Source organism: Rhamphochromis sp. 'chilingali' (assembly GCF_963969265.1).
Source record: "Rhamphochromis sp. 'chilingali' genome assembly, chromosome: 5".
NCBI lineage: Eukaryota > Metazoa > Chordata > Actinopteri > Cichliformes > Cichlidae > Rhamphochromis > Rhamphochromis sp. 'chilingali'.
Window position 1 is genome coordinate 4,081,733 of NC_137932.1, and position 19,021 is coordinate 4,100,753.

Genomic DNA, 19,021 nt, shown 5'->3' on the forward strand with positions numbered 1-19,021 from the left:
GGCCCTTTGGTGAGTTTTAAAACATTCCCAGTCATGGAACATTTTCACTGCTCGTTAAAATGGAAATGTGGTTAAATTGCCCTACATGGGGAGGAAAGGTAATGACGAGTGTGTGTGTGTGTGTGTGTGTTTGTGGGGGGGGGGGGGGGGGGGGGGGAACTTTGTTTTTTCCCTCCACTTTCAGATACATTCATTTGAGTGGGAAGAGGAAGGAATGGCTGCTGGCCCTGTGCTAGGAACCAAAGTCTTCACACACCTGCAAGAGAGAGAGGGGAAGGGAAAAAAAGCGACACAAATGCGCCCTATGAAAAAAAAAAAACAGATTGGATCAACAGCTGGTGGGAAAAGGGGGGAAAGGTGGAAGGTAAGGGGGTGGGGAAGCGAAGGCAAACCTTTTCACCAGGTCCTTGAAATACAAGCTGCAGGAAGCTAGAACATTTTGGTGGACTTCAAACTCTTTGCCTTCAACAATAATTTTCAGGTCTGTAAACTCTTTCGCTCTGCGCTGTTGGTTCAACTCCTTCAACATCTCTGTAGAACAAGAAAAAGAAACAGACAATGCCACATTTGGGTTTAGAGTTTTTCTTTTCTCTCTCATTTTCGAACATACATGTGCAGAAAAAAACAGCAACGCAACAGGAAAGCAAAAACGAAACAAACGCTGAAAAGTGCAGATTGTAGAACACGACACTTGCCGGTCAGTCTTAAGAAACAATGTTCATTAAAATGACAGAGAAGTAAAGATTTGTACAAACGTTTCAGCAGAATCAAAGCAAAGTACGGCTCTAAAAACAGGAAGCAGAACAGGGAGCTCACATATTGGATAGTGTACCAAGGAATGTGCATGCTCGTGGATAACAGAGCTAGCAATGAGATCAGAAACACGGATCATTATGAGGAAACACTTGCTTGACTGTGTTTGACTTTGGCAAATTTACACTGCAGCTCAAGAACTTCAATGGAGAGAGGCCGAAAAGCTTCTAACAGAGGCTGAAAACAGAAACACTGTCAGTGCATTAAATCATACTGAAATAAAAATTCTTTGGCTTCTCGCTAATGTCCTAGTCAGAGAGGAGTTGACCTTCAAATGCTGCTCATTGAGAGAACAACTACTTATCCCCAAATCCCCCAAAACGCCCTTCTCTCACACAACGTCCAAGGAAAAGAAAAGAAATGCACCCACCCACCCGAACCCATGCTTGTCTTCATCTCTGGAAAGAAACACTAGGAAAAAAAAACCCACTGAGGAAACATGCGTGGAGCAAACCGTTGTGCTGTTAAAGTCCGCTGTACAGTGTGAGTTGTGGTGTAGCAGCGCCTCGTTTAAGCCTGGCCTTACTGTAGCGTTGGGTCGGAGGCGCTCGTTTCTCTGCATCTTAATGAGGCACCATGAGGGGTTGCTGAGAGTGAAAATCAGCGGGACGCTAGCAACTTATTCTACAGCTTTAGGAGGGATAACCAACACCGCTGCGTTGTTAATCTCCTATCGAGAACGCCACTAAAAAGAGAACACTGAGAGCCAAACAGGCACCATAATGTGGAACATCATGATTATGGGTGGGTTGAGGAGTAGGGGGGAGACGAGAGAGCCGCCCTCTATACTGTCGCCTTAGCAATAACAGAGCCTGTGAGGCATAGTAAACACTTGTTTGGTACAAAGCACAGTCTGCTACATCCTCCGTTAAGAGTGAGAGATATACAATGATTTAGATGAAGAAAGGAGATAAATTCTCCTCGTTCTCGGAGCCAATCTGCACACGCTACCTTTGCAAACAAAGCGATCTGAACAATGGAAATGGTGAGTCACCTGTCAATCACGACATGTGTAACAAGCCCAAGAAGCGCGTGTTTATGAACAAACATGTGCTCAACGCAGCTGCGCAGCTGAGAGATGTGGGACAACGATCAGACTTATGATCGTACCGGTGACACACAAGATGAAATAAGAGTTCTTCTTCTTCTTTCGTTTTTCCCGAAAGAGGTCTGTGTTCACGCCTCAAAGCTGGGATTTAATTAACCTGGAATGACACTCGCCCCTCTCTTTGGCTAGAATATCTACTCATTTAGCTCCCTCCATTCTCCTGTCTGACACTGGGAGCTCAGCTCTGAATTAATTTGGTAGCTGAAATTATACAGTATAAAGACACATGACAAATAAGGTGCAATTCAAAAGCGTGCTTTGGTAAAAATCCTTTCTCTCCGAGCGGCGCATCCTTCAGAGTTATCGCATCAAGGAATTAATGGCCAGAAAGGGAATGACCAAGTTATTAAACTTGCTGAATACTAAATGGGGGAAGAAATAATGAGATGCAATTTTTTTGGACAATGCGTCTGGATGCACAGCTGCACGGTTAGAGCGAGCCATACACACCCGCACGTAAACACAAAGGCTGCCATTTGCCTTGTCTTTCATCCATCTCTCTCCACTCTCCACATTCCACTCCACTGCTGCTTGTCAGTCGGCCAGCTATCTTATTACTGTGTGGGCATGGGCTGTGAATAGCGAATATACAGTAGTTTGCAGTTTGCATTAGTGAATTTCCAGCGACCGATATGGCTCTCAACTCTAATCAGCCGAACCACATACCATCCAGAATAGAGAAAGTGAGAGGGGGAAACGGAGAAGTCCACTTGTCAGGAAACAATGGCCGCCTCCCCCTGAGCCATGCAGATACACCTGAATGCCTGATGGAAAAGCTAATTATGGTGTCTTTAGGGTGGACTGGTGAGCGCCCTCGAAACAACTCATCACCACCGGGGACCATGAAACTGCACATGGCGTCCCCATTCTCAGCTTTGGCTTGGAGTGTGGTGAGGCAGAGCCACTCTCAATGGAGCCACGGTATCTTTGAATCACCAGACGTCTCAATACTCTTTAGGACTGTCAAGCTCTGTAAGACAGGGTGGCACCAGATGGGTGAAAAGGTGGTTTGAAGAAAGAGGTATAACGCGCCATAATTCCTGAGCGCAGCGATCACGTGTCCCGGCCCCTAAGTAATTCACTGTAACAACAGTACTCTTCACCGGGGTTCGTGATTGGCAGACGCACCGTGTTGGGGGTATGAACGGTGCCAACTCTGCTGTTCAGCCTAGTAACTCTACTGTCGAATATCTCCGCGCTGTGGCCAATGGGGTTCACGGATGTGATTTCCAGTAACCTATCAGCATGCACCGCTATAACGTGTAGTAAACCACCAACCGGGCTGCCAATAGGCAGTTGTTAGGGGGCAACTCAGCACACCATTGGTTGCTGAACTTGGAGCCATTTTGGGGTCCTACATGTATTGTACATGCACCTTGCAGACCCACCATTTTGTGTTTAAACAAAAATATATTTCTTCAGAAGCATCTTCTTGCATTATTTTCTGTTTGTTTTGAGTAGCCTGTCGGCTCCTTGAGCTTCTGCTTGCAATTACCTAAAAACTCAACGGCAAAACTGAACATGTACCTCAGTAAAACGGCACAAAGTGGGGCAGCCATTGTGTGTTTTTCACAGAAACTGCCTTGTATTTATTTCTCCTGCCAAGAAAAAAATCGATAAAATGGTTTCAAATTTTGAAATTTAACTCACAGTTATTTACGCCTTTTTATAAAAATCAGAGTGGATCAAATATTCCAGCGTTCGGCTCTTACAAATATTATTTTGTATTATTATGATGCATTATTTTTGATGGCTAAGAAAGCCAGCGATGTACCGACAAAGTGGGACGAAAAGAGTAACGATGAAACAATTTTTCCTTGGGGGAAAAAGGACAACAACATTGAAAAGCCAGTTTCCCAAAAAGGGTGAAATACAATATTTACAATTTTTTACCTACTAAGTAATAATTCGTGATATCAATGCTGTAAGTAAACATTCAATCGTTCACACGTATCTTTCCATTGATTCAGATTCTTGGAGCGTAGCGGAACAGACACTGATGTGTTCATTCTGACCTTTTTGTTCTTTTTTTTTTTAAACTTTCAACAATCAATTCCCACCAACACTCGCAGCTTAATTACCCAGAACAAACCATGCTAGCAGATCAATAACTCAATGTACAACCCTGCCATAATCATCATCTTTAGCTTTTGCATTTTTTTTTTTAACTAGAGGCAGTGCGTCATCATTTTCCTTTGCTAAAATAAATGACTTTTTATCTCCAACATGACCACAAGATAAAGCTTCTTTTAGCACCGTGTAATGACAAAAACTTACAAATTGTGGGAACCAATAAATTCATTTAATTTTAAACACTGCTGCTGTTTTTAATGCATTTTGAAGAATTCCAAAAACTATTTTGATAAACCAACCGCATTAAAAATAACCAACATAAATAATGTAACCAATATAAAATTAAAGAATTTATATCAAAGTGCTTTCAAGGTAGAAACATAATTTAATGACTACCTTTTGGGGAAAAATATTAAATCGGTTATAGTGACAAATAACTGCAAAAAAATCTATTTAACCTCCATAAGAATTTTAAATCAAAACTGATTTGCAGGATAAAGTAAAGCAACACACACACACACACACACACAAAGGACTGAAGTAGATTGGACTGAGGAAGTCTGATCAAAATGGGCTTCCTTGTACAAAAGCCTTTTGATAAGTAGGGATGTTTGAGAAATTTCATTTCAAAGAGAGACACACAGCAGAATAAGAACAGTGGGCCAAGTACACGGTTCATAAGCACACAAAGAAGCTCTTTCCAAGCAAAAAGCTTTCACAGTTTTTGGCTCCATCAAAAATGTCTCACCATCGAAGAGAACAGAATCCCTGCAACCCTCCAATAAACACAACGACAGTGTCAGGGGGAATTAAGAAACGGGGTAATTAAGAATGAAAAGGAAAGCGAATAAACGATCTGATATTAATTGTGTGTTCATGGATTGGTGCGTTTTTGTGACATACTCCAAACCACTGCAGTGCAACATGAAATATTTAGGGGAGAAATAAAAGCTGTTTTCCTCTCTGACTTTGACAGAGTAAACACTTTTTAGTCTTTGTGACTGCACAAATTAAATACACCTACACACAACATTTAAAGGTAGAGTGATGGTCAAAAGTTCACTGTCAGCACAAATTGTTGGGCGATGTTATAATCTCTGTATTGTAAGTTTTAGGACCCGAGTACAAAAGCCAAAAAGATTCACTGTTTGTAAGAACATTTTCTTAGACTGATATATATTTTTCCCTTCGTGGAGCCAAAGCTTGCTCATTTAAATTTTGGTTATATATAATTTAAAAAATGTAAACATACATCAAATTTTTCATGTTGTTGTTGATTTTTTTAAGAAAAAGCATCAGCCTGTGTTAATTTAAGCAAAACTAAGAGAAAATGTAAGTAAATATTAGGATGTAAAATAAATTAGAATCTGTATTAAATTCAATCTTCATGTTCAAATATTACATTTTTACAATATTATATTTCAAATACATTTTTCCTTCTTAAAAAAGTCAACAAAGGTCTTTCTTTCAATAACTGCTGCTAGCTAATATATCATGTTCATTGGATATTAATATGGTCCAACAATCAATTTGGTTATAAAAAATAAAATGTATTCTCAAAAAATATTTTTTTTAAATCTAGGAAAACTGCTTTACACTTTAGGAAATACATATTTTTGTGATAAAAAGTGATAAAGTTTGTCTAAATTTATTAAATCGGTAAAATACAAACATGTAAGTAAATATATCTTCATATATGTTAATTTTAATTAATTAATTAATTTGTTTAAACAAAATGTTTCTGGTTCATTCTCTTGTTTTAAGAACGAACCAGAATAACAGCAATAAAAACAATAACAGTTCAAAATTTAAAAATGTTTGATTTCAGATTAGTATGTTTAACAGATGGCAAAATATTGTTTTCTTATTTTAAAATTTAATACTTCCAAATTCAAAAATTTGGTATTCCTAGAATATTTTTAAGAAATTTGTTGTGTTAGAAAAAACAAGTAATTTTTTCTAGCACCATCACAAAATAAATAAATACAAAACCTCAGTGGCCTCATTTAGTGTTTAGCAGATACACAACTTCATCACCACCATCATGATACTAAGACACCATCTGCAAACTAAATAGTTATACATAAAAACCATGAAATGTCATGTGTAACCCAATCCAGCTTGGGTCTTTTTCAAAAGCTATTTCTTTAAACAGTCTCTTAAACATACCTCTAACAATCAACAATCAAGACCCCTTGAGTCTCTAGCTGTCCTGATTTCAGCCTGTAGGAGAGCAGTGGCACCATATAGCCTTGGAGAATAGTCCATGATGAGGCCGCTTTGCTATTTCCCTTGCTTGCATCTGGTGAACTGAACTGCTGGAGTCCCAGCACTGCTGCTAGCAGGCTTGGACTGGGCCGGGGGGAGACATCACAGCAGAAAAAAGGAACCTGTACCCCTCAAAGACGCTGCCTGAGCCTTTGTTTCCTTCTACAATAGACAAGCCAAAAAAAGACCTGGAGTAGCATAAAGCTGCTCTGTCCTGCACGTTATATTCTAACCTCCACGTATCCCCTCTGGTCCAATACACAAGTGCAAACAAACAATTGGCACCAGCAGAACTAGGCTGAAGCAAATACAAGTACAGGCTTAGAAGAGGGAGAACATAAACAACAGGCCCTGGAAGCATCCACTGGCCTGTTGTAACAGTGTGACAGGATGTCAGGCTACGCTCTTCTTGTTCTTGGTGTTTGTGAAAACACAAAAAAGTCTCTGGTCCTGGCTGCTGTAGTGGCTTCCTCATTAGCCAGGTGAGGGGGGACAGTAAATGACAAGCGGTCATACCCTGGTTTTTAATAAGGTGCTCTTGTTTGCTGTCCACAGGAGAATGTGGAAAAAGTTGCCAGTGACACAGCTCTGAAGCCAATAGAATAAATAACACATGAACAGCTACTTTCAAGTCAAACTGGATATAGTTCACAGGAGGTTAACATTTACATTCAGTGCTGCAGTTATGACATTACAATTCAAAGAATCTCCTCCTTGCCTGATGCAGCTACTTCAGCTACAAGAAAAAAAGATTTTATGGGAGGACGGTTTCTGTTCTCCTTGGAGGAAGTAGTTGCCTCAACTGCTGTGAGCTTAAGCCTATTCTTGCTATTTACTTTACTATATACATAGTAATAGAAAATAGAACCACTGGGAGGTTCTGCTGATATAAACATCAGTTAACAGGGCACACATTTTTAGCAGGAATACTCCTGGTGTTAAAAAAGCAGTCCATCAAATTAGTATCAGAGTGAAAATCGACGAATTTAAGAGTCGATTTTGAAATGGGAGCCCTGACAAGTTTCTCTATTTCACTTTGGTAAATGAGAAGAATAAAGCAAGCAAATCTATCTTCCCCTTTGCAATTAATGAGACTAGAGTGAGCTCGACAACAGATGCACCACAGGATTAACTGGGACATGACTTATGTTCCAAAATAATTCAAAGGAGAGCTGAAATCATTTTAAAAGGAGCAAACAAATCACCTCGTGGTACGCATTTTCATTTCCTACTGAAATAAAACTCAGAGACCCTCTGCAGTATCTGTTCTAAAATTGCAAGAAATCTTGATCCCCACCAAAATCAGGTCTGAAGACCTTGCAGTGGTACAGAGGTAATACTGGCTCTGTCGATACCTGTCAAACAGTCGTGTCAGATAACACGAAGGCCACACAGACTCGAGGAGGAAACAACAACAACAAAGCAGGTGTAATAACTTCAATGCTGGTGTAAAACCATCCAAGATGTACATAGATTTATATTTCTTATCGTGTGTGTGTGTCATCCCTCTACAGGGATATATCACCAGCAAAATGCTGGGTGATAAGCATTTAAAACATTGGATTAAATCAACTACAATTCAAATACCCTTTTTTACAGTGCGGTGCCAACCTGCTAATGAGGCAGTCCTAACTCTAATAAAGTGCTTTCTTCATACTTTCTTTCTCCAGAAAGCAGCACAGAAATGAAACGCCCACTGAACTATACATGCTTAGAAAAACTCTTTTCATATTTAACCCTTTACAGATGGAAAAATATCACAACATCTGCCACCTGCTTTGTCTTATCGATCCCAGCGTACCATTGGAGATTCAATATTTTAAAAAAGTCTCGACATATAGGATGAGCTGATGACAGCTTAAAAAAAAAGGAGGGCCCAAGTAAGCCTACTAAGGCTTTGGTTTGATTTTTAGCAAGTCTGACGTGCCAACACACGCACAACTCGGAGGCAACGTGCTGCCACGACTTAACTCGTCGCTGAACCTGAAGGACACCAGCTGTGACAGTGTGACGTAGAACCGTGCTCCGCGCCATAAATGTCACATCTCAGCAACATGGACGTCACAGGAAAGCAGAGATTTCTTTGATACTTTCACTCCTCGCCGGTGTGTTTCAAGCAGTCCGAACTGACGGTTCCCGTGTTTCCGACATCACTTGAATGCTGGTTGGTTGATGCGTTCGTTGCTTTACTCAAAATGCCTTATACAACACGAATACTAGTCCATAACGAAGTGAGCGAGGAAAAAAGATGAGCTAATGAGATGTGATGAACAGTGAATTAAGTAATAATTATAAAGTAATTAGCTAAATTAACTGTTCCCATATAGTAGGAGGTGCATGTGCTTTTGTGTTTTCCCTCCGGGAGCAGGCAAAGGTGTGCAGCGGGGATGATTCACAGTTACAGGATTACAAGCTGAATATATTCAGTGTAGAGAAAATTTCTTTCTGTTAAAACTTTCTGCATTGTTCTCTTTTGTTTTGCTCAGCAGATGTATTTACATTTATATTGAGGCACCAGCCAAGCTCTTCCACAACAACAGCCCCTGAATGGACAATTTGGATGGATCAATAGGTTCATAACCCCAGAGGTCTCAGAAGTCACAATTTCCAATACATTTGTCACTTTCCTTTATATTTACACCACAGCTTGATCCTGTAAACTTAAGGCAAGAAAATCCAAAAACTTTTGGGAACAGAGATAATAATTCCTTTAGGAAAATACATGCTTGTAAGCTTAGTCCAAGCTTAAGCCTTGAAATGGTGGCTTGGCTTATTTGTCACAATGCCAAAGAGGCATTTTGTTGTTTTTTAAAGCAGCATGTGAAGATGCAAAAGCACGCTGCATCCTACTGTATCACAGATTAGCAAGCATACTGCTTAAGCATTACGGAGGACGTCATTGTCAAACTCGGCTCGGGGTTGAGTAATTCACCCGCGCCGTAACAGATGACATTGTCATTGTGCAAAACACGCAAAGAGGCCCTCGTGCAGCCTTGCGCATGCAGATGCACGCATGCAGATTTACAGTCGCACAAATACACATCTGCGCACTTGCTCGACTTTAGGCGAGACTAAGTCATGAGAGAATAATCCTAATAAGAATGTTGTGCTTATGAGGAGTTGCTGGCTGGTGTAGATAACATACTGTATGCTTAGAGGGGATTTGATTAGAGCTGAGTGGGTGTGCAACACTTCTCCATCTTTCCTTTTAATTAAATTGCTAAGTTATTATTATAGAAATTGCTGCAAGGACCAGGGTCCTATCTAGCCCGAATCATAAACCTTGGTAGGAGAGAAAAAAAAAACAAGGCTTATTGGGTAAAATGAATCATCTGGACACGGCATTTGCATATCGGCATGAATGGAACCTTTCGGGAAGCATCTGTGCAAACCGTGTTGCATTTGTGCTTCACCTTGAGAGGGTTGACTGAGCATCCGAGTCCACCCCCTCCCCAAGTTGTGCACGTGTCACACTTGGTCACATAAATGCAGGTTTCTCTTAGTCACTCCTGCTAGATCGCCAAAGTTCCAAGCACTCACCGAGAATGAGATTTGACCTTAAAGGACATCATGACTCGAACAAATACCAAACTTGTCTTCAGGCCCTAAGTCAGGTAGTCTGTCCACTCTAGTATTTCAACAGCTCAAGTCTGAGTTTTCACCAGAGTGGAACTTTTATCCCCACAGGCAGAAAACATTCAGAATATACCATTTTGTCTTTTAAAAGTCAGTGCAGAGCCACCTAAAACTAAAAAAATACCCCATACATGAACACTCTTTCTCAGTGCAGTTTATTGAGCACTTTAACAGGTAATGATTGAAGGGAGCACAGCCGGTGATTACAGAGGCATTACCAACAAGGTGTGCTGTGTGGAAGTTGAATATGTCAGCACCATTACAGTGTTAAATAATTGTCATCATTACCATTGCATTAATAATATAATCTGGAGTTTATATTGCATTCAGGGGTTGAACAGTGTGTCTTTCAGAAAGGCTAAAAGTAACAGGACAGGAAACAGGCTTGGAGAGTTTTGCAGAAGTGGAAGTTATTTTGAGCAGCAGGCTAAGACGAGGCTTTAACAATGTAACAGATAGCTTTAAGAAGGCCTTAAGCAGTTATGACTATTTTATACACAATGCATATCTGTGCTTATTTGAGTTGATGTTCAGGTTCATTAATGGTCTTAAGCTTCATCTAGTGAGAGTGTCTAGATGATCCATGCTGAGGGAAAACTAGAACATAGAAGGAATTGCAATACATGCTTACAAAACACTTATATATCAGGTCATTTCATATTAAGCTTTTAGTAGGGGTTTTTGATTAAAACATTTATTTAGTAGAAGACATACACATAGTCTCAGTGAGCCTCTGGTCTGGTGAAAGGTCAGAAGTGCAACAGGTGAATTGAGAAAGAGCATGTGAGGTCGTGACACACACACACGAGTTAAATTTATTTAGAGGAGAGATTAGTCATGTCTGGTTGTAACTGCAAAAGTGTCTCGGTAAAAGAGGAACCGTCCTTGTTGTCTCGGCAAGAAAGAGGAACAATTCACTTTAAGACAAGAACGGAAAGTACCAGCCATGAAAATAGAAGATGATTTTCTGGGTGAAAAGCCATTGTGGTGTTGATCTGATCTATGTATAAAATGTATCTGTGACGCATGAAGGGGCGTCAGTAAATCAAACCCTGATGCTATAAAATATCTGTTTATGCTTTGATTAAGTCGAGGACTACTGGCTGTCTGCGTACAGAGTGTCTTCCCACACGTGTGTTCATTAAAATCATTGTTTGACCAAGACCTTCTGGACCATGGGTGGTTTGTACTCTCCCTCCTCAATTTTGAACCTTAACACAATCCAGGGCTGTGTTTGAATTGCCCACTTATTCACTATAGATAATGCACTGTGTGACGAGTAAGCCCTTTTGTGTATCTGTCTGAAATCTCTTCTGCAAGTTTCATCCAGTATAGCGCACTACAAAATCATCCCATGGCACACCGAGGAATAGCATATAGAAGCTTTACACTGCATCCATGGACCATCATGCATTGCAGTCTGTCTGAGGATAAAATAAGAGGCATCAGATATGGCACTAATGTGATTTTCTTTCCCGATTAGAGTGTCTGGTGAGCGTAACACTCCTCGGTTGTCTAAGCCGTGCGGTGTCTCCTCGGTCCCAGCAGCATGACTACATAAACACAGACATATACTTTTAAATGCAGTCTGGAACAACATTCGAGACACTTGGGTTGCTCAGTATAAACTGTAAATATGAGTGACATGTTGCTTAATAGGTTATTTATGATGTAGCTGCACACAGGCTGTAACAGCAATGGTGCTTTTAGTCAGAGTTACTTTGATGTACTGGAAAGCTTTACAAGGCTAATTCAAAATCAGCTGAAGTGACATATCTCAATGTTTTTGTAGGTAGACAGGGTTCACCTGAAGCATGTAAATACAGTATGTGTTATCACTCTTTATTTAAATGTTGTAGTTTTAATTACAACATTTGTTTTAGTTAACCACAATAACCTTTGCAACTACAGTGGCATAAATTAACCATCAGTGAAACAGTGGTCAATTCAAACAGAGCCAAGGTGAAGACAAAGGACGGGGACGTTAAACTCATTTCACATCATCGACCACGAACAGAGTACTTTGATCTTAAGTGGGCCGGAGCAGCGAAACTCCCCTAAGTTTTAACTCTACACTCAATCCCTGAGATCCCATAGCATAAGAAAAAGGTGCAATGTCAGCAGTATGTTTTTGTACATGATACAAATAAATGCTGCTGCAATAAATGAAATGACTCTTTGGGCTTAAACTGCAAGAAATAAATATATAAAATTACAGCTCCTTGCCCAGACTGTCCTGTAATTATAAAATGGAACATTTTTGTTAAACTCACAGAAAATCTGCTTTTCATAGAAGCAAAAATTTCAGTAATAAATTCATTTTTAATCTATTGCTTAATTAGTCGTATGTAATGAATGACCATGGGGGAGGTCTTCATCAGCAGGAAAAGCAGGAAAATTCATGAAAATACAGTTTAAAGTCCAAAGCAGCCGACCAGTGGGCCAAACTGGAGTCTATGCCAGGCCGATTCTGCACCATAGACATAAATCTACACTCCGTCTTGTCAAATGCATTCTCAATAATCTAAGAAATAAAATCCCAAAAACCTGATCCTGTTCACCTTGATGCAGCAGTGTGTAAGTGGAAGAAACGTTTCATCACTCAAATGCTTTCTTCAGTCTCTTACTTTATTTTCTTGTATTGCACCTGCGAGATGAATGTAGCATAAAGCAACTCGAGCTCTCTAACAGAGCGACTATAAAAAACTATTTTAGGGGATCTCCCAATATGTCAATGACAAAACCTGAGCTACTCACCTTATTTACACATTTTCAGCCTCGAGATGTAAGCTAACTAAGATTGCGTTGCTCGAGTTGAATGACTGTTGCTGAGGTTTTACCCCAAAGTTCAGCTGCCTTGACAGTAAGGCCTAATAACAGCAATACAAGTGCAAAGTTCTGGATGAAGAACTCCTTCAAAGGCAGTCAATCGGAGCCATTGGGGAAATAAAATAGTATGACTGCACTTTAAATGCTCCCTAGAAGAATAGCTGCGAAGTTGTTTCACGTTTTTCCGAGTACAGATATAGAAGTACAAACGCTATATAAAGTGCAAACTCCACTTAAGCACTCGTTAAAAGTTTAAAGTTCTCCTCCACTGGCCCGACTGCAGCCCGGACCCAGCAGGCTCCACCGGCTGAGCACAGATGCCAGCGTATGCGTGACAGAGTCCCGGCTCGTCTCGCACCTTGCTCTTGTTTATGAGTTTGGCTCGTGGGCCTTCTTTACAAGCTTTGTGCATGGGTGTTACTTTCCTCTTTGGGCTACATTCCTTGCAGGTTGCCTCTGAAACAGCAGGACAGTAAGTATAACCACACAAACACGAGGAAAAAAAAATCCCACGCCACCAGTGCAGCTTAAGATAAATGTCACATCTCCCCCTGAAGACAGAAGATGTGTGTTTACTGGGTAACTTTGTGAAAGTCATAGCAGTCCAAGCAGAAAGGTTAGTGGCGGGGTTAGGTTGTATGTGGGAGTCTTCTCGGCAGACTGCACGCCTGGGATGAGCCTCTGCAGCCTACAGTGGAGTCAGGCGAGTAATCTTCGCATTTCATCAGATTTTTTTTCTTCCACCCAACCCTCCCCTCGCTGCTTTCTTTCACTCCTCCTTTGCTTTCTGTTTCCACCTCCCTCCTTTCACCTGCTGTCTCTCCGGGGATTGAAAACAAATCTGTGAGGTGACTGGAATGCACCACAAATTCTGATTGTGTCCAGCATGCTTGAATGCTTACAGTATGTATGGCTGGTGTGCCCTTGTAAAGTTGTAATCTAACTTTAAATCTCTAAAGCAACACTTTAAAAAAAAATGGTTTTAATCCTACATTCTAGAAAGTTGCATTGCATAAGACAAAAGTGGCTGTATCTGCGAGCGGGCACACAGACTGCACTGTAGTAGAATAATGATAATAATCGACACTATAACTCAGAGCTGCAGCCTCTGGGAAAAAATAAATAAATAAAAAAAACATTCGGTAGACCTAATAAGGGAATGTCGCGCTGCGGCTGCGGCATCTCACAGTGTTCGATCTTACTGCTAAAGAAGGCTATAACGCTTACACAGAGCCCCACTAGCCTACAAAGATCCCTTGATTGCAATGCAGGCCATTATCGTTTGTCTAAGACACAGACAAATTATTTATCTTTACATGCTAAGACTGCTGCTAACTCTTTTGAATAATGACTTGGAGAGGGGAGCCATTCTTGCTAATGTCTGGTCTTGTCATTAGTATTTATTAGATGCCCCGCATGCATTATCTAGCCCATTTAAAAGTTTCTGGGTAAGGAAAAAACTTCAACTCCCCGCTCAGATAACGGAGCACACGGTGAACATTAGCAGGCTAATGCTGCTGAACTTCTTCTGGATTCCTTTCCTTTTATTTATTTCTCTTTGCTGAGATGTTGCAGCGCATCTGCCGCTGTTTCTGGAGTTCGTCCCCGTTGCAATTACGCCTTCTCATTAGAGAGAAACATCCGTTATTGACTAGCTTCCTGGTAACATCTGCTGTGTTTACACTCGGCCTCATTGATAATGTATTACCGCCTATTTGAAGGCTGATGTGCGGGATAACGCATCAGCATTTGACTTTTGCCAATTAATCCCGTCACGTCACGTAAGCCTGCGATACGAGGCGCTTGATATTCAAGCCCATTTGAGGGTGTAACCCTCACTCGGGTTGGCTCTGCTTTACACACAAATTAATGTGCTTCCCCCATAACCAAGGGCAGTGAAAGTTTCAAGCTGGTAAATGGCACTGTTCAAGTTTGAAACCTCTCCTGAATACTCAATGCGTGATGGTACAGCTTAGAGGAACAGAGTGTCACACTTCTTCACAAACCCAGGCAGTGCATGTGCATGTTCTAAAGCCTGAAATGAAGCCTACAAGTACATATGACAAGTTTCCAAACAAGCCTGAAACTGGCCTCCTAATTCTTTCTTAAAAAATAAATTAATAACTATAAATTTGCTGTACAACTGTGAGTGTGTTGTGCCAATGGCTGCCTGGGTTATCTCCCACAATCCTCTCACTGTCCAAATTGTTAGATTAAGTGTTGATTCAGAGCTGCCTGTAGGTTTAAATGAACAGAGTAAATGTCTCTAAGTATTTACAATGAAGTGATTTTTCCAATAACTTGGGGATTTTGAACCTGCGGGGGCTTCACGTGACTTTGACCAAATAACAACAAACAAAAAACCTGAACCAATTATTATAAATTTTACGTGTTCGTTCTTATTGCTTTAAATTCCTCGTTACGTTTTACAATTGAGAAATTGTGTAAATTACACACTGAATTAAAAAAAGAATCAATAACTAAAATATGTGTTGGAACCTGAGCCTCAATAAATCAAATCAAATTTAAACAGCGATGCTTAATAAGGATGAATACACATAAACGCCTTTGAGTCCCTGTAACCATGAACTAAATGGTAAATGGCCTGTATTTATATAGCGCTTTACTAGTCCCTAAGGACCTCAAAGCGCTTTACATATCCAGTCATCCACCCATTCACACACTAAAGTAAAAGGAACTGTTGAAAATAGAGAATTTAACAGCACGTGGATTGATTCGTTTGCTTTCACTACCAGCGTGGCTGGTTTACCAGCATCCTTTACCTGCTGTTGGACTTCAGTCTGAATTTAACTGAAAATTGGCTTTTTAATAAAGGAAAACATTTTTTTTTTGCTATTAAGATTGCTAGTCCTAATATTTCTTATAAAAGTATTCGACTTTTATTTCAATTTATTTGCACAAACGCAGGTAGCACCCAAAGTGGGCTGTAGAGCTTTACAGCAACTCATTCAAAGTTGGCGTGAGCACACTAATAGATTTCTTTCCTCTACTGCACAGTTGCTCAATTTTGATGTTAATAAAACAAACATATTTTTATTTGTTTAATAATTTCATAAATGCAAAGTTAAATATCAAATAATAATAAACAGCCCACTGCAGAGTAGTCATATATGGTAAAGATTTTCATTATTTCCACACATCATTGATGGTGACAGACTATTTATACTTAAAAAGCTCCATACAAATTATCTTTAGTAAAATAAAGAAAACCACTCATAAAATGTTTTTGTTCGAATATTGCCGACCCCCTACGCTATCCTGTCCTTGTTTTGCCTCTTTGGATTTATAGCTAATTAACGGAACAGACGTATACGTGACTACCAACTGTATCTTATTTAAAACAATAGAAAAAAATGTTTCAACAACAATTTTTTATTTTAAGCTTTTCTTTTAGCCATTTATCCATTCTGTTTGGGCTAAGCTTTTTCAGTGTTTAACCATTAATTTACATACATAATGCATACAAATTTGAACAGCTTGTTTATTTACAGGATTCTAACCATTCAACCATTAATTTAAATGGTTGCCTCTCTGCTTGCAAGGACTTTATTTGTGCTTTTTTCCCCTCTCTGTTGTTGTATTCTTACTTTTAATTACGCAGAATGATTTCACTTCTGTTGAAGAGTAACAAGCAAAAGCAACAAGCATTTCAATTCTCTAGAAAAAAACAAGCTTCAGGCTCAGTGTAAATAAACAGGGGACCAAAAAAAAGAGGCCGTGTCAAAAACATTCAAAGGCATTTTTTTCAATTCAGTCACTGACGATTTCTGATTCAAGGATACGACCCTGTCACTCAGCATTTTTTGCAGCTGTTCCACTTAATGGTATTTTATATTATTTTGTAGTTCGTTGCAAGTTAAGGAAAGTCATATAAACAATATGACATTTTTGAAAGTCCTTTAATTTTAAATAATGAATAAACATAACGTTTTTAAGTTCATTTTCAGGTTATTTATCAGCACAGGATTACAACAACAGTCTTTGAGAGCGTGGACACAAACTTCTTTTAGCTTTTAGTTTTTCGTGCCCTCGCCTCTTTGACAGACGAGCTACGTGCTAACCTCGAGCTGCATTAGATGATTTACATGAAGATCTATAAAGACATCAAATGAAACATAAAGTGCTTAACTAGCCGTCTGAGGCTCTGAGCAAAAGCAAAAGTTTTTTGTTAATCTAATAAGGCGAAAGAGACAGTTTGATTGGGCGTTTGAGATGAAAACAGCCATGTGACACTCGGTCCAGCTGTCAGAGGCAAATGAGCAATCTGGGCTTACTGGGCTTTTTCCCCCCTCTGCGCTCTCTCCTCTTTAATCCCTTCTTCTCTTAAATTGTCCTCTGCTGCTTTGCTAACTGAGGCATTACTGGGATAAAATAAATAAATAAAATAAAACAAGGCCATTAGAGAAATGGCTAACAAATCGAACGTAAGAGGAGTAAGCAAAGAACAGAGGGAAGTGGAAAAATCGCAGAACAGGTACAAAATAGCTGGAAGATGAGAGGGAGGAAAACTGATGAAAAAAAGGAGTTGGGATGGGGGGGTAGGCTATAAGAGGATATGAGGAGGAGGATGTTAGGGCAGTGGGAGACCCAGGGGATGATACTGGGAGACAACAGCATGGTGAGAGGGGTGTGTTCAGGAGTGGAAATGGAGCCGAGTGAAAGAAACAGACATTTGCAACGAAGATGCCGTGTGGGAGGGGAGGGGGAGGAGCTGAGGTGGTTGAGGAGAGAACAGAGGAAAAGAGGAAGGTGTAGATACGGTGTCCCCCCCCTCTAACTGTGGTACGGAGCTGGGCGACGGCTCCTTGGCTGCACTGCGCCTGTGATTATGCATGTAGCAGCCAGGTTTGTCAGGCTTCGGGTCCCGCCAATGCACCGCCGCCGAGCTTTATCTCGAAATCCCTGTGATTAATGAAGCTGGTGTTACGTTCTGTATGGAGTAGGTGGACGAGGAATGATCAATCTTAATGAGCTATCTACTGTCCCTATATTAACTGTGGGGGGATATAATGTATGGAGAGCCTGGCGGGGCATCTCTCCTTTAAAATACGATAACGAGGGAAGAGGAAGAAGGAGGGCGAGCAGGTTCGCTTCCAGCCGCTTATGACGCTCACCTCGCGCTTCCTCTCCTCCTTTTTCTTCTTTTGGCTCCCTCCTGAGAGCTGGAGCTGTACTAGAAACAGTTAAGACAGCTCAATGGATGTCATCCTTAGCAAAGTTAAAGAGACAGCGTCAGGCTGCTGCCAGGCACACACGAGGAGGGGTCTCCAGAACTCCCCTGGCGTTCCAAAATGAGATGTTTGAGTCAATATCATTAATACGTGGCCCCCATATGGACTCGTGAGCCAAGGTTAATTTTAAGCATATCACCATAGCATTGCATGTATTCATTTAAAAGAAATAACTGCACACAATGTGCCTAGAGTGACTGGAATAATTTCCTCTCTCATTAATAATTTGGAACATTTCTAGTTTCCAGCAGAGCTACCTCAACTTAAGGAATGCCATGAAAAAGAGAAGGAGGAGCTTTCAAATTCATTATATATTCCAAGCTAGGCCTGTTTTGGAATCACAATAACTCCGGTTCTGCTTTAGCTAATCCTGATGTGGATAGCTTTAAGATAATCGGTCCAGCACAACACCACCAACGGTGATTTTAATTAAATTGCTACTGTTGCACGGACGATGATCTGAGTCAGCAAACGGGAAATGAAATCTTAACGAAAACCACAACTCTTGCATTATATTTGTCTCGGAGAAAGTTGCGCTTTTTGCAGGAATTTCTAGCGGGTAAGGGTGGAGAACCTCAGCGAACGAAAGAGAGATCGAGACGGAGAAAAACAGGGGGAGAAAGGAGAGGGGAGGGTTTAATTAATGTGCTCGCTATGATTAATGGTCTCGGTGCGGCTATCACAAACTGGCTGTGTTTTTAATAACTGGTTTGAGCGGTCTGTCGTGATAGGAGTACGTTCTTGCGGTTGATTCAAAAATAAATATTTATGCATCGCTGCAAATACTGAAAGCTTCAAGTCTACTGCGTAAACGGAGCAAAGACGAGTGGACAAATATGACGAGCAGTCACGTGAACAGATCCTGACACATCTTTATTGCATCCACTGACATTAGAAGCCAGTAAAAAGTCAAATCAAGCGCTACAACAGGATGTCAGGTTGGATCTAACCTTCTGGGAGTCCTGGGAAGGCCTAAGGAAACCAAGGAACTTATTTCCCCTGAATAAACAGCAGCAGCATGCACAACCCGGACTTGTAAACA

At 40.5% G+C, this 19,021-nt stretch overlaps 1 protein-coding gene across 4 annotated transcripts in view; it reads right to left on the reverse strand.

The window, feature by feature from the left end:
* Positions 1 to 19,021, reverse strand: part of klhl29 (kelch like family member 29) — a 256,161-nt gene that overhangs the window by 93,487 nt on the left and 143,653 nt on the right. For all 4 annotated transcript variants that reach the window (XM_080882500.1, XM_080882501.1, XM_080882503.1 and 1 more), the window contains one exon: positions 393 to 531. In XM_080882500.1, coding sequence (XP_080738626.1) covers positions 393 to 531 — 139 coding nt within the window. The remainder of the gene's footprint in view (positions 1 to 392; positions 532 to 19,021) is intronic.